The sequence below is a fragment of the Zonotrichia leucophrys genome, chromosome 6, assembly GCF_028769735.1.
Source record: "Zonotrichia leucophrys gambelii isolate GWCS_2022_RI chromosome 6, RI_Zleu_2.0, whole genome shotgun sequence".
NCBI classification, from domain to species: Eukaryota; Metazoa; Chordata; class Aves; order Passeriformes; family Passerellidae; genus Zonotrichia; species Zonotrichia leucophrys.
Genome location: NC_088176.1, coordinates 9,179,954 through 9,192,605, shown reverse-complemented (window position 1 = coordinate 9,192,605; position 12,652 = coordinate 9,179,954). Strand labels below are relative to the sequence as shown.

The following is a 12,652-nucleotide window of genomic DNA, read 5'->3' as shown; positions in this document are numbered from 1 at the left end:
ATTGTGAGGAACAAGGTTGGAGACACAAGCTGCCCTTGTAGGTGGAATCCACAATAAGGCCTTCATTTGCTCTTGGTTGAAATCTGTACAAATACTTAGGTTGCTGAGATTATTCAATGGTCTTGGAAAGATTCAGGGAACTGCAACAATCCTCAATGGTCTGCTTTACAAGTTAATGGCTTTCCTTTTTCCGAGTGAGCACTTACTGAGAGAAACCTAACCCTGCTCCAAGCCTTCACCTCTGATCAGTGCAGGTATCAAATGCTGGTTGGCTTAGGTACATTTTGTGCTTGTTTCTCATGCAAATGCAAACTACTATACACCAGCTGGCACCACTGCCAAATTTGTTTCATGGTTTTCATTCTGTTTTCTACCTTTTGCCTAAAAGGAGTATTATGTACGTGGAGATAAGTTTTCTGTGAGAAGATAGTGAGAGATTTATTTTCTCATACAAATTATGGGATTAGATCCATTTTGGAGTAATTCCACTGAAACCTGTACTGTTATACTAATGATAATTTAATTAGCGTATTTGCTAAAAATTATCAGTAAAAAGCTAATCTGTGTTTCAAGAGCTTTGTTAATTTTGTTAATGTTATGGTGAGGCGGATCACTTACATAATTTTCAGCAAGGCATTTACACTATTCCTAATCAAGATTAGCCAAATATCTTATACTCCAAATCAGCCCTGTGTGTGCAGGCCTGATAGGCCAAGTCCACCCTCAGGACTGAATCTGATTCTTTGAGTTTGAAGAATTAGCTTGTACACAGCCATGAGTCCTTTCTCAAGTCACAAGCCCTCTTCTGCAAGTGTCCCCTTGTTTCTGAGCTAAATATTCTTGTCAACAGGGTTGATCAGAAAGAAAGTCTCACCATAAACCCTGGTTTCTTCCTCCAGACCAAATACACACTCACACACAGAAAGACAATAAAACGGTGCATGTTGACACAGTGTATATTTAGATTTAGCCTTAGGAAATCATAATTAGGCCTGAATCCCTGTATGATTTGGGGTGAGGCTATAAAACAGGTACCTGGAGTTAAATCTTCCTTGCTTTAAGATTTCTGATAACTAGAGGATAATCTCTAGTTAAGAGAGATCACACCAAATGATTGATGAGCTTTGCTTCTTGTTCAGTGGATTGTTCTTTAATTCAATTAAAATAACAACAAACCCTGCCCAGAGGATTTTATCTGTGTGTCCATCTTTAAGTAATCTCATTTAAATCAGAATGTGGTGGCTTGCAGGCTCACAAGAGCAGTAAGAGCAACTCCTTACAAAGCTTCAGTCTTGGTTCAGACTTGATATTTGAAATCAAGCACCAACATGGCTTTTCAACCTTTTAGGGCTTTGGATCAGCTTGCCAGAAGAAGTCACCCTGATCACTTAATTCTTCATGTCACTGCAGATTCACGTGCACACGATCATCACCAAGCAGCCCTCACAGTGCAGGTGCACCCATGGCCTTGCTTTGCTCAGGTTTTCTGGCTTGAGACACTTCTTGTAATGAACGCTGTCATCAAGGTGTTCCTACAAATCTCACTCACAGGCCAGCTAAAAACTCCTTCTTGAGCATTGAGGTTTAGGTCAGAGCCACTGTGCTCTTCCATTCGATTCTCTCTTTCAAAAACTCCAAACTACTGACAACTGGTACACCTTTATTACTGTGCCACCCTGTTTGCCAAAAACTGCCTGGGAGAAGGCAGATCCACACCAAAGTCCTGCTGTGGGTGGGGCAGAATGAGGTTCTGCACAAGAGGAGTTACCAGACCATCTCTGAGGATCCCCAATGGGGCTGGGTCCCACTTTAGTGACTCAAGACATCAGAGCAGGAGTGGTTCAACAGCACACGGGACTGGGTCGGGTTTGGGACACAGTGCCCAAAGCTGAGCCTGGGCCACTTCCCATGGCAAGAGCGTTTAAAACCCATATTCTGTATAAAATAGCAGTAGTGCACCCACTACTTTTTCTGGGCCTTTCACTATAAGCTGACACAAACAGGATCTAATGAGGCACCAGAAAATCCCACCAGCTAGCCAAGACTTTCACAGGCAGCTTCATGACTGGTGGTCATACAAAGAGTAAATTTGTTTCAGTTTTCTGTGCAATGGTAAATTTTATACAATCCATAGTTTAATGTTAAATGTATATTACACAGCCTTGTGTGCATTTAGTATTATGTACTATTATATGTAGCATAATGCTAAGGCTTATAGAGGAGCCTACCTAAACTCAGATTACCTGTGAGCTTTTAGAAAAAAATAAGTAAAAAAACAACTCCAAAGGTAGTATATGATCTGTTGCCACTACTTTTGTTCAATTGTATGGCACAAAAGCTTGATATTCTCAATAAGCCAATTAAGACAAGCAGCTAATTCCTATAAATATGTTTTCACTGAATTCTAGCAGGCAGCTGCACCTTCACCTCTCCAGAAATTTTACATCTTCCTAATAAACTCACAAACCAAAAAATTTTGTACCTTCAGGAGGTTTCTCTTCACTTGTTTGCAAAATCAGTAAAAAACCACTGTAGAAAGATTTGTAAAAATCAAATAGCAGCAATGCAGTCTCATCTAGGGGAAGAGAACTCCTTTTCTATAACTCTTTTTTTTTTTTCCTCTCACACTGGACAATACTGGCAGGTTGAGATTTAACCAGAGATGGGCTCCTTTTACAAGATTGCTTATATAAAGCGAAGATAACACCAGCTGGGTTCATTTGAAAGAGGACATCTTGGAAAGAGCTGACGGCGCTGCTTTTGGAATAACACTGGAATGAAAATCTGAAATAATTAGCACCTTCCTGTCTCGTAGGTATAACCTTTAATTTCTTGTAGAATTCATGGGATGATAATTAGAAGGAATTATCACTGATATGTACTTTAAGACCCTTTTATAAACTCATATATATTTATATTTTTTTTTAAATAGAGGCTGAGTGAAAATGTTGAAATTGATTTGTTTTGTTACAATTACTGAAATGGAATGATTTTTTTTCCTGTAAATTATATTTTTTACTTGTGACTTAGTCTGCTTAGTGATGTGTGTATGAGGGCTGATGATGAAGAGTGTCTTCAAAGGGAAATTAGGAGAACTGCAGTCCAAATCCCACAGGCTGTATAAGTTTTTCCCCTATGGGAAACAGCTTTCAGGTTGGAGGCCTGAAATGTAAATGTAAATAACTTCTATGGATGCTTTCCTCAGCAGCAAAGGAGAAAATACATAATTCACCAAAACTGAGCTATCTTAAGTTTATATGCACCAGAATACCAATCGTCACAGAGAATACTTTCAGCACTAAATTTTAAGCACGTTATATATGTTCTTGTGTCATATTTCTTCTAGTAATTTCTATTTCCTCTTTTTTTCAAATCCCACTGTTTCAGTTTCATTTGGTTATATTAACACTTCAGGTTTAGACTATTTGCAAGAAATCAAACAAGAATAATTAAAAGCCACCACTACACTGAAATAGTAAAATTATCACAATAGTGACCTAATTATAGCAATGGTCTTTGAAATATTTACCCTGTAGTTGCAATTGGGTGACAGGATATCAGTAATGTTATTTTTTCTCTCTGCAAAAATGACATTTTAACAGTAGCTACTACAAGCTCAGGACTGCAGACAATGCATTGTTTTTATTTCCACTTTTAAGGACATTTTCAGCTTTTATTTCCTGTGTCCTCAGATCTTTGCAAGAAATGGTGACTCTTGCTATTTATCTGCTGGTCATTTTGGCTCGAGGTCTTGCAGGGCCTTGCACTCCAAATAAAGCAGGTAAAAGAACTTAAATCTCCTAAGATCTCCTGTAATTAAGATGCCAAAGGGTTTTTTCATTCAAAATCAAAAGGTTTTCCTTCAGAAAGTTAAACTGTGGATTCTGTAGAGCTAATCCTTAAATTTCTTTTATTGACCTGCTTTGAGCTAGCACAGTAAAGAATGTTCCATACAAGTCCTAACCCCACAAAGAATTAGGCATGTAGCAAATTCTGTGCAATAACCATAGTGCAAGAAAGTTAATCACAAAAGCATAAAGTAACAAAGGGAACAAAAACAATTAGAAATTTTCTGTAATAGTACAGGCTAGATGCAGCAAATCTTTGCTGCCCAAACTGGGCTTTAGTCCCACAGACTACAGTCAGATTGCCAGACCTGTAAAACAGATTTCACTACAATTACAAAATGTCGTCCAGAAATGTGTTGGAATATGCCTCAATTTAGTGTTTGCTTTTAGTGCATGACTGCTGTCAGATTGCTGTCAGTCATTTCATGGTACATCTAAAGTATTTGGCCCTCTGGCCATTTATTTCAGTACCTTTATTTGCACAAGCAGTTTCTCTTAACTGCAGGAATTTTCATAGCTCTAAAGTTGCCAGTTTTAAATCTGAGTATTAACACAAGCAGAATCAGCTTGCATGTGCTCAAGGTTTGTTAATCAGAAAAACCAAATTGTTAATGTCTCTACTTGACTTTCCCAGATTATTCCCCAGCAGACATGGAAAAGCTGCAAAATGAGGCTTTTAGCATAAGAAATGAGAGTGGCAAGGGCTTTGAAAAAAGCAACTGAATAATTCCAGGGAGGGTACCTTTTTTTCTCACTGTGGTAATTGGAAGTCTTCCTCAGTTTTCAGGTCACTAATGGTTAGTCAATATTTGCCCTTAAAATTTCCATCGGATGTTCAAATTAGCTGTGCCTGTGAAAAATATCCAATTCTGCTGTCATGAAGGTATCAGTCTGTCTGTCTGTTATGATGTTCAGCATTCACGTGTGCATTAGCAATCACCATGTTTGGAAATACACAGCACTGCTGTTAACAGGGCTGGGAGTTTGAGTCATTTCCTATTGTTGTTAGCAGGCCCAGGTTCAGTTTTAGAACTTGGCTTTTGACTTGACAATTGGAAAAATTCAGTTTGTGCTGGATTTATAGTGCCAGTCCAAGAAAAGAAAAGGCAGAATATCTATTGCAGCCAAGATTTATACACCAGTACAAAACAGTGCAGATCTACAAAGCCTACCAAACAACCTCACCAATATTATTTTTACAGAGTCAGTGGTGTTGCAGAAGCCAGCTTTGCAGCATAAGTTAATGAGACATTTTCAGTGCAGTCTTTTTTTAACTTCAAGTTTCTCACCAGTGTCTCTGCTTTTCAATTGGCTATTCCAGAAAGATAAAAAATTCTCACAAAGTTCTGCATTGATTAGAAGGCAAAGGCTAAACTCTTCCAAAGAGGACAGAATTTAACAACCTAAAGGTCTGTTTTGTGTAGCAAAAGCTGCTGTCATTAGGGGACCTTCCAGCACACATCCCTGTTCACAGAAGGTTAAGCCAAATGGAAAGTAAATGGGGGGACCCACCTCTTTGAAAGGAAATTACTACTGAATAACTTCAGGTATATCATTTTCCTTCCAGATGTAATTCTGGTATACTGCTATCCTAAAACCATCATAACCAGAATTCCAGAGTGTCCCTATGGATGGGAGGTTAATCAGCTGGCACTTGGAGGCATTTGCTACAATGGGATCCACGATTCAGGATATTACCAATTCACAATCCCAGACCTGTCACCTAAAAACAAATCATACTGTGGCACACAGTCAGAGGTAAGACTATGAAGGTCAGCATTTCTGACTCAGGAAATGGCTGCACTCACTTGAGAGAGTCCTGTCCTCTTCAGCTTGAAGTAAGCTTTAGGTACCAATGGAAGAAGCAGCCAAACTGCAGAGTCAAGGAGAAGGAAGAATCACACAGCTGTGCTTTGCAGTTCCAGGCAAAATACTCACAGGCTTAGTGATATTAGTCTGCTGTTCACCTGCACCTGTGTTACACAGAACTTATGTTTAGTAAGGCATATGAATAGGCAGCACAGCATATAAAGAGCTACCAAGCCAATTTTCCTTGGGGAGCCTGTTTTGACATCAGAGTGTTCATGTTTCATAGTTTATTCCTGATGCCTCAAGGACTCAGTACTGCTCACATTTCTCTGTCTCACCATTCACAGTTCAAGAATCCCATATACCACTTCTACAACTCCATCGTCTCCAATGACTCCTCGGTGATTGTGAAGAACCAGCCTGTGAATTACTCATTCACCTGCTCATACAATGCCAACTACCTGGTGAACCAGGCTGCCTTTGACCAAAGGTATGTCCTCTCCTGGGAGTGTGTCTCACCCTGTCCTCATTACCATGCCTCACTCATGCAGAATTTTGTCCTGTCCCCAGGGTGGCCACTGTCCATGTGAAGAACGGGAGCTCCGGCTCATTTGAAAGCCAGCTGTCCCTCAACTTCTACTCTGTAAGTGCTCTTTGCCACTCACACCTTCACCTTTACCTTACAAAGGCTTCAGCCAAAGGGCTGGAAAAAACAGGGCAGCTGCTCCTGACTTTTATGTGTCATGGAGCACATTACTAGCCTGGAACAGATAATTGCAGTGGGATTGGCAGGGGTTCTTGTTTCTGCTGATTAACAGGGATATACTTAAAGTGAACTGAGCAGACTCATGCCAACTGTTCTTTTAATCCCTCAGAATCAGACAGATTTTTCTGCTGAGAGGTACATTTCTAACCTGCTGACAGGTTTTATAAGAAAAATCAAAACTTGTGTGTAGTCCCACTGCAAGAGCAGCATGAATCTGCACGTACTGCTGGCCTTGCATGGCCTCTATAGACACAGCAAAGCTCCCTGCATTTCTCTTGCAGCTCTCTCCCTGATCCTCTCACCTGACAGATATTTCATGTACCCCACAGATCTTTAGGTCATGCTGGAATTTTGTTGCCAACAAAATATTGTCCCTTGATATCAGGCAGATCTTTTGAAGACTCCCTCTCCTCTCTGCAGCTTCACTGCACTGCTGGAGCAGCCAGCTCCTAATCCTGGAATCTTTTCTCCACAAAAGCACAGTCAAAAGCTCCCAAACAGCCTCTCTATTTTAGCACAGCAAGAAAAAGCACAACTAGGAACATACTGTGTTAAAATTATAGGCCAGGTAAAAGGAGTATTTTCCACTAGGTAAGCCAATGCTAGGGCTAAACCTGATATTCTTTGTACAGTTCTGGTGCTAGATTTGTTATCATCTTACCCAACAAGAAGCATTTGGATTTAAAGTAGGCATTTCAGTGTATTTGTAACAAAAACATTTCACCTGAGCACCACACTGCTCCATGTTCAGCAGGCTGATTTCTGCTTGTCTTCCTTCCTTTTCTCCAACACGTGGCCATGTCCCAACTCCATTCCCATTCTGCACACTCACCTTCACTCTCACTCCCACCAGCTTCTCCCACCACCACAAGCAGCAGCAGCAAGCTTGCTCCCCACTCCCTCTGTGGGAATACATGCAATACATGCTACAACCCAAACAGCATCAAGTTCTCTCACTGATCATCATTTTACACCAAATATTAATCAAAATATTTTTAAACATCATCTTGGTATGCAATAGTCCTACTACCAGTGTAGAGTTTGGAGGTTGCAGGTTATAAGAACCCAGGTTTCTGGGGTCAATCTCTCCAGTGGTGTCTGAAGTTTAATGATGCCTTGCTTTGTATGTTACAAATAATGTATGATGACTTTGTCTTTGTCTTTGAAAGAATGCCAAGTTCTCAAGTATAAAGGAAGCCCCCTTTGTGGTTGAAACATCAGAAATTGGTTCTGACATATTCGCTGGAGTGGAAGCCAAGGGCTTAAGTGACAGGTAGGCAAAGGAAGGAGGAATGAGTAATAAACTGGCAATTGGGACATTCCTTGCTAATCTGGGGTTTGTATCTCCCCAGGTTTAAAGTTGTTCTCAACAACTGCTGGGCAACTCCCTCCTCAGAGTATTTCTACCAGATCCACTGGCCTTTGATCACCAAGGGGTAGGTGCTGGTGGGACCCAGGAGAGCACCTCAGCCCAGCCCTGAGGATGACTGGAAAGCTGGTTGTGGGGGTATAAGGGAGCAAAGGAAAAGCTGGCCCACAGCAGGGCAAATGCTTTCATCAGATGTCACCTCAGGAGATGTCTCACTGAAGCCACGGGGCTCTGACACTGCTTCTCCCCACACAACACAGGTGTGCCACGGACTACTCCATCCTAGTGCACGAGAACGGCAAAACGAACCGGGCCACGTTCCAGTTCAACGCCTTCCGCTTCCGCAACATCCCCAAGCTGTCCAAGGTCTGGCTGCATTGCGAGACGCACATCTGCGACAGCGAGAAGTTCTCCTGCCCCGTGGTAAGGCCTCCCTGCTGGAGAAACACACGGTGCCACCTTCAGGCAGAGGATGGCCAGCCCTTCCCCAGGGTTTGCAGGAGCAGAGCCAGCGCCAGGGCTCTCAGCAGATGGAGGCAGGCACTGTGTGAGCCCAGCTGGGCAGCCCAACCTCTGTCATGCCACAGGCAACACTGGGAAACTTGTTTAAACGTATGGAGAAATAAGGCAGCCATTGAAAAACTCAGCTCCTGTTCATATCCCAGACTACAGTCCTGTCTGACAAACAGCTACAGTTAAACACAAGCCTGGAAAAAAGGAGAAAGTTGAGCTTTTTCCATTTTACCAAGTATCTTGGTGCTAAGAGCAGCCTCAGGGCAGTGGGAGTCCCAAAGCTCCCAGTCCCCCTTCCCAAGGAAAGTCCTCCCTGCCATGCTGCAATAAGTTATTGCTCTTGCAGACATCTACTCTGCATAAAATACATAAATTGTCTCTGGAGCAGGAACTGAGGTAGAAGAGTGGATTCCTGTATCCTTAGATGGGAGCATGGTGAGGGTGCTATACAGGCACATAATTTAACAAGGGCAGGTGCCCATAAAATGTCTTTCTTTCTCCACCCTTGACCAAGTCAGAGCTTTGCCATTCTTTCTCTCATGTAATGAAATAGAATTTTATTTAACCTGAAATGAAAGCACAAAATACTCCTTGGCCAACATGCTGTCATTTCAATAAAAAATGTTTCTTGCTGAAGAAGAGAAAGCATGACTCCTGATGACCCCAATTTTTCTTTCTAACCCCTTTCTCAGTCCAGGAGCAAATTAAGGCAGCATTTTGTAATATACAGCCTCAATGCTAAGCAGGAGGAACTGACTTGTGCACAAGTTGCAAGTTTGACAAAAGCACATTGTTAGAAATTTTAAGTTTCAAAGGCAACAGAAAACACAAACCCATTACTTCATATGTGCCCCTCTGGCAGTACTGTCAAACACCTACATCATCCTTTCAGGCACTGTGTGGAATCCCCACCTCACCCTCCAGTGCAGGATAATTGCTCAATCAGGCAACATCCCTCGAGTCCAGTTCCCACTCAAAAATGCAGCTGGTGGTCTCCTGCAATTAAGGTTGAACCAAGCTGGTGGTCTGTGCTTACAAGCAACTCATAACCAGAATTACTACATGCTGAGTTAGTAATAAAAATGCCCACAGCTGGGGATCTGCAAAGGTCAGAGAGATGCACAAGGACCTTTAATCTGCAGAGCACTGCCTCCAATACAGACTTTGTCAGCTGTGACAGGCATCATTAGTGCTGGACATGAGCTGATCAATTTGGAAAGGATTTGGTGCTTCCTGTTTCTACCCAATGGACAACAATTACCATGAGCAATAAACAACCACAGAAGCCTTCACAGGGGTCAGGGGTTAAACAGATGGAGCTCAATTTCCCTCTTCTTGACAGGAGTTTTGTTTAAGGCAGGGTGGGAAAGCAGCCCACCAAAATCTTCAGAAAATTAACTGTAAGGCTCTCTTCAAATCTCTTCTGCACTAAAGCCCCCAATAATTACAGGCAGGAAAAAAAAAAAGTCCCTAGAAAATATGCAGCAATTTCCTTGGTTGGAAACATAAGAATTGTGTCTGTGGGGTTTTTTAATGATTTTTAATTGTTTTGGTTTTCTGTCTGCTCTCTTGAGATATGTGACAAGCGAGGGCAGCGCGCGGAACAAACCGGAGGCGTTCTGGTGGCGGAGATCACCGTGCGCAGTAAGTGCCGGGGCTCCTGGGGTGCTTCTCCCTTTGGGAAGACAGGAAACTGGCAGAGAGGAGCAAGCAGAGAGAGCCACAGCCCTCTGCCAGACCCCTGTCCCCCGGGGCAGCAGAAGTCTTGAACAGAAGCTGGTCCCCTCCAACTCTGGCAGGAGAGCTCAGTGACATTCTCTTCGCTTGCCAAGTGAGTCAGGGCAGCCCTTTGGCATTTATGATAAATGGCCAAACCACTGGCACACAGAGCTGGCAGTGAAAGCTCTGCTCACCTGCCTGTGACCTCAGCAGCAGCTCAGACACGCTCTGGCAGGTTGCAGGGGAGTGGGAGAGAGGTCAGGAGCAGCAGGAGAGTTTTTCTTTACACTGTGGGTCTGTATTTCAGCACATCCACAACACCTTCATGTGTTGCAGGGATGATTTGTGCCTATCCCTCCTGACACACTGATGGCACTGCCATCGGCCTTCCCCACTGCAGAGCAACTGCTCCCTCCAACTGCTGCCTCCTGCAGGCACCTGGGATTTCTCTCTGAGCTGGTTCATCTTTTGAAACAAGTCCTTGGAACAAACAATGTTTTTACTGGAGCCCTTTATACTAGTTTATCAACTGCACCAATCTGAAAGCCAATTTAAAATTACAAATACAGACACAGTAGAATTATTACAATCCATTATGTCGCACCAGAAAACCCCTATCAATGTTAGAAGGTAAAAGAACTGAGGATCCTTTTATAACTTCAAACAGTAAATCCAAGAGGAAGAAATATTCAGAATTTCAAAACATGACAAATGTTTCCTGTTCTTTAACAAAACACACCGGTGCACTTTGCCCTGTTTTAATCATCATCCTGATGTAATTATTTTCTTCCTCTTTTATACAGGCAAAGGTTTATCCAGATTTTACACACTCTCAGGTAAACAGCAAAGTATGACAATGAAAGTATCAATCCCAAATATGCATTTTGAGTGTCTATGTCAACATAAAGTCCATAGCTCAAAGAAAAAAACTGAAATACCAGTAAATTTGACAGAAGAGTAAATATTTCAAAATCAGACTTTATTTCCTGGTGTAATATACTTTGTTTTCCTTTTTTTTGGTATATCCCTCACACCAGACAATAAAATCATAGCAATTACTTCCAATACAGAACAATCTTCTTTCTCCAATTGTCACACCCCCTTCCCAAAAAGGAACAATCATGTTTTACTGGGTTAACAGGGGTGTCTGAAAGCATTTCTGATTGGAAAGGCTTTGAAACACACCTTTCAAAGTCCATTTGTTAACATTTGATATGTTGACAGAGCCACATTAGGGCCTGCAGTTTTATTGAATGGGGTGGGAAGAGAAGGTGAAAGGGAGCTGACAGGGAAGTACTCACATGTAGCCTGTGTTTTTCTTGCAGATGTCATCTTCCACCTACTTTTTGTGATTGGATTTTCTGCTGTTTTATTATAAAATGCAGCCCAGCTGTACTTTGGAACTTTCCTTGATCCTGTTTGGACCTGGACTTCTTTACTAAAGATGTTTATTTTACAGAGGAAAAAGGAAAGCCACTAAAAATCCTTGTGCACCATTTTACCAGATAAATAAAACATTCCATGAGCTTTGTGCCTCAAATTCTGGAAAATCCCAAAGCAGATTTGCTTCTCACAAGTCTCTGCTGGCATTTTGAACTAGTGAAAACCCTTGGGTTATGCCAATGCCTCCTTGTAAAAATCTGCGATGGCAATAGGACTTGTTCCTAAAGAGAATATAGGGATGTGAAAACTCAGCATTTTTCAGTGCTAAATTTACCTTCAGGGTCTCCCTTCCCTGCCAGTCTCAGTGTGGTACCAAACTCCCCTCCAGGCCTGGTCTTGCAAAGTCCCAGTTTGTTCTGTGAAGTCTTGCAACAAAACAAAAACGAGCCTAACATGTCAAGGATGGGAGGAAAGGGTTCTTTTCATGTAGCAGTAATTAGAAGGGGCTCAGAGTTAATTACCTGACATTTCTTTCCTGATTCTCAGCGTTGTCAGTATTGATTGCTTGGATTAAGTAGAGCACACTGTAGGAGTAGGATGTCTTGCTGACTGGACAGGCTCAGTGCTGGATGGTGACATGGTGTGGGAGCATATTGAGCACATCTGAGGTTGGAAAACAAGCTAATGAGCCTTGCACTTCCTTGAAGACATAGCCAGGGGCAGACACAGCAGGGTCCAGGTGTTAGGTCTGTACCTGAGCAACAACAGCAAGACAAAAGCAGTGGAAAGGGAAATAATGATTTATAAATAGCAGAAAATGTCAGGACATTAAACAATTCCCCAAAAAGCATAACAGTAGGTTCCTTACTTCCATTAGTTATTTGAACAATATTGAACAAAATCCTTGAAAGTGTCAGAAATATCCTTAGAATTTTTCCATAAAACTTCCAAGATCCTAAATGTGAAAGAGGGAAGAATGATTACAGTTGTTACACTTCCAATTAATGAACACGGTGGGTGTACCTGTGTTTGCATACACTGAAGCAAAAGAGCATTACAGATTTTTTTACTATCGTTTGTAGCGAGGGAGCCTCCTGAATAACTGTGAAGGATTTTCAGCTCCCTGATAAAGCTCATTGTAATGAAGATAACGCAGAGCTCGAACATGCATCCATTAGACCCTAGCGATCAAATAAACACATTTAGTGCATTTCCAGGGGCTCCTTTCGCTGCTCCCGGCGCAGG

The 12,652-nt window shown here is 42.0% G+C and overlaps 1 protein-coding gene and 1 long non-coding RNA gene across 2 annotated transcripts; one reads left to right on the top strand and one right to left on the bottom strand.

The window, feature by feature from the left end:
* The first annotated feature begins 2,700 nt into the window (after positions 1–2,700).
* TECTB (tectorin beta) lies at positions 2,701–11,402 on the top strand. The gene is made up of 11 exons (XM_064716866.1): positions 2,701–2,811; positions 3,693–3,781; positions 5,416–5,606; positions 6,005–6,147; positions 6,228–6,300; positions 7,593–7,696; positions 7,776–7,859; positions 8,053–8,215; positions 9,880–9,949; positions 10,828–10,860; positions 11,350–11,402. The coding sequence occupies exons 2-11, from the start codon at positions 3,706–3,708 to the stop codon at positions 11,400–11,402; spliced, it is 990 nt and encodes a 329-aa protein (XP_064572936.1). The 5' UTR covers positions 2,701–2,811; positions 3,693–3,705.
* Positions 7,942–12,320, bottom strand: LOC135449660 (uncharacterized). Its single transcript, XR_010440810.1, has 3 exons — positions 12,276–12,320; positions 11,929–12,161; positions 7,942–8,229 (listed from the first exon to the last, which is right to left on the bottom strand). It is a non-coding gene; the product is annotated as an uncharacterized LOC135449660 (long non-coding RNA).
* Positions 12,321–12,652: the final 332 nt, after the last annotated feature.

Excerpts from the sequence above, each read along its gene's own strand:
- TECTB (XM_064716866.1), top strand. The coding sequence starts at position 3,706 with ATGGTGACTCTTGCTATTTATCTGCTGGTCATTTTGGCTCGAGGTCTT. Across the intron at positions 3,782-5,415 it reads TTGCACTCCAAATAAAGCAG|ATGTAATTCTGGTATACTGC; the intron begins GTAAAAGAACTT and ends TTTTCCTTCCAG. Across the intron at positions 5,607-6,004 it reads ACTGTGGCACACAGTCAGAG|TTCAAGAATCCCATATACCA; the intron begins GTAAGACTATGA and ends CACCATTCACAG.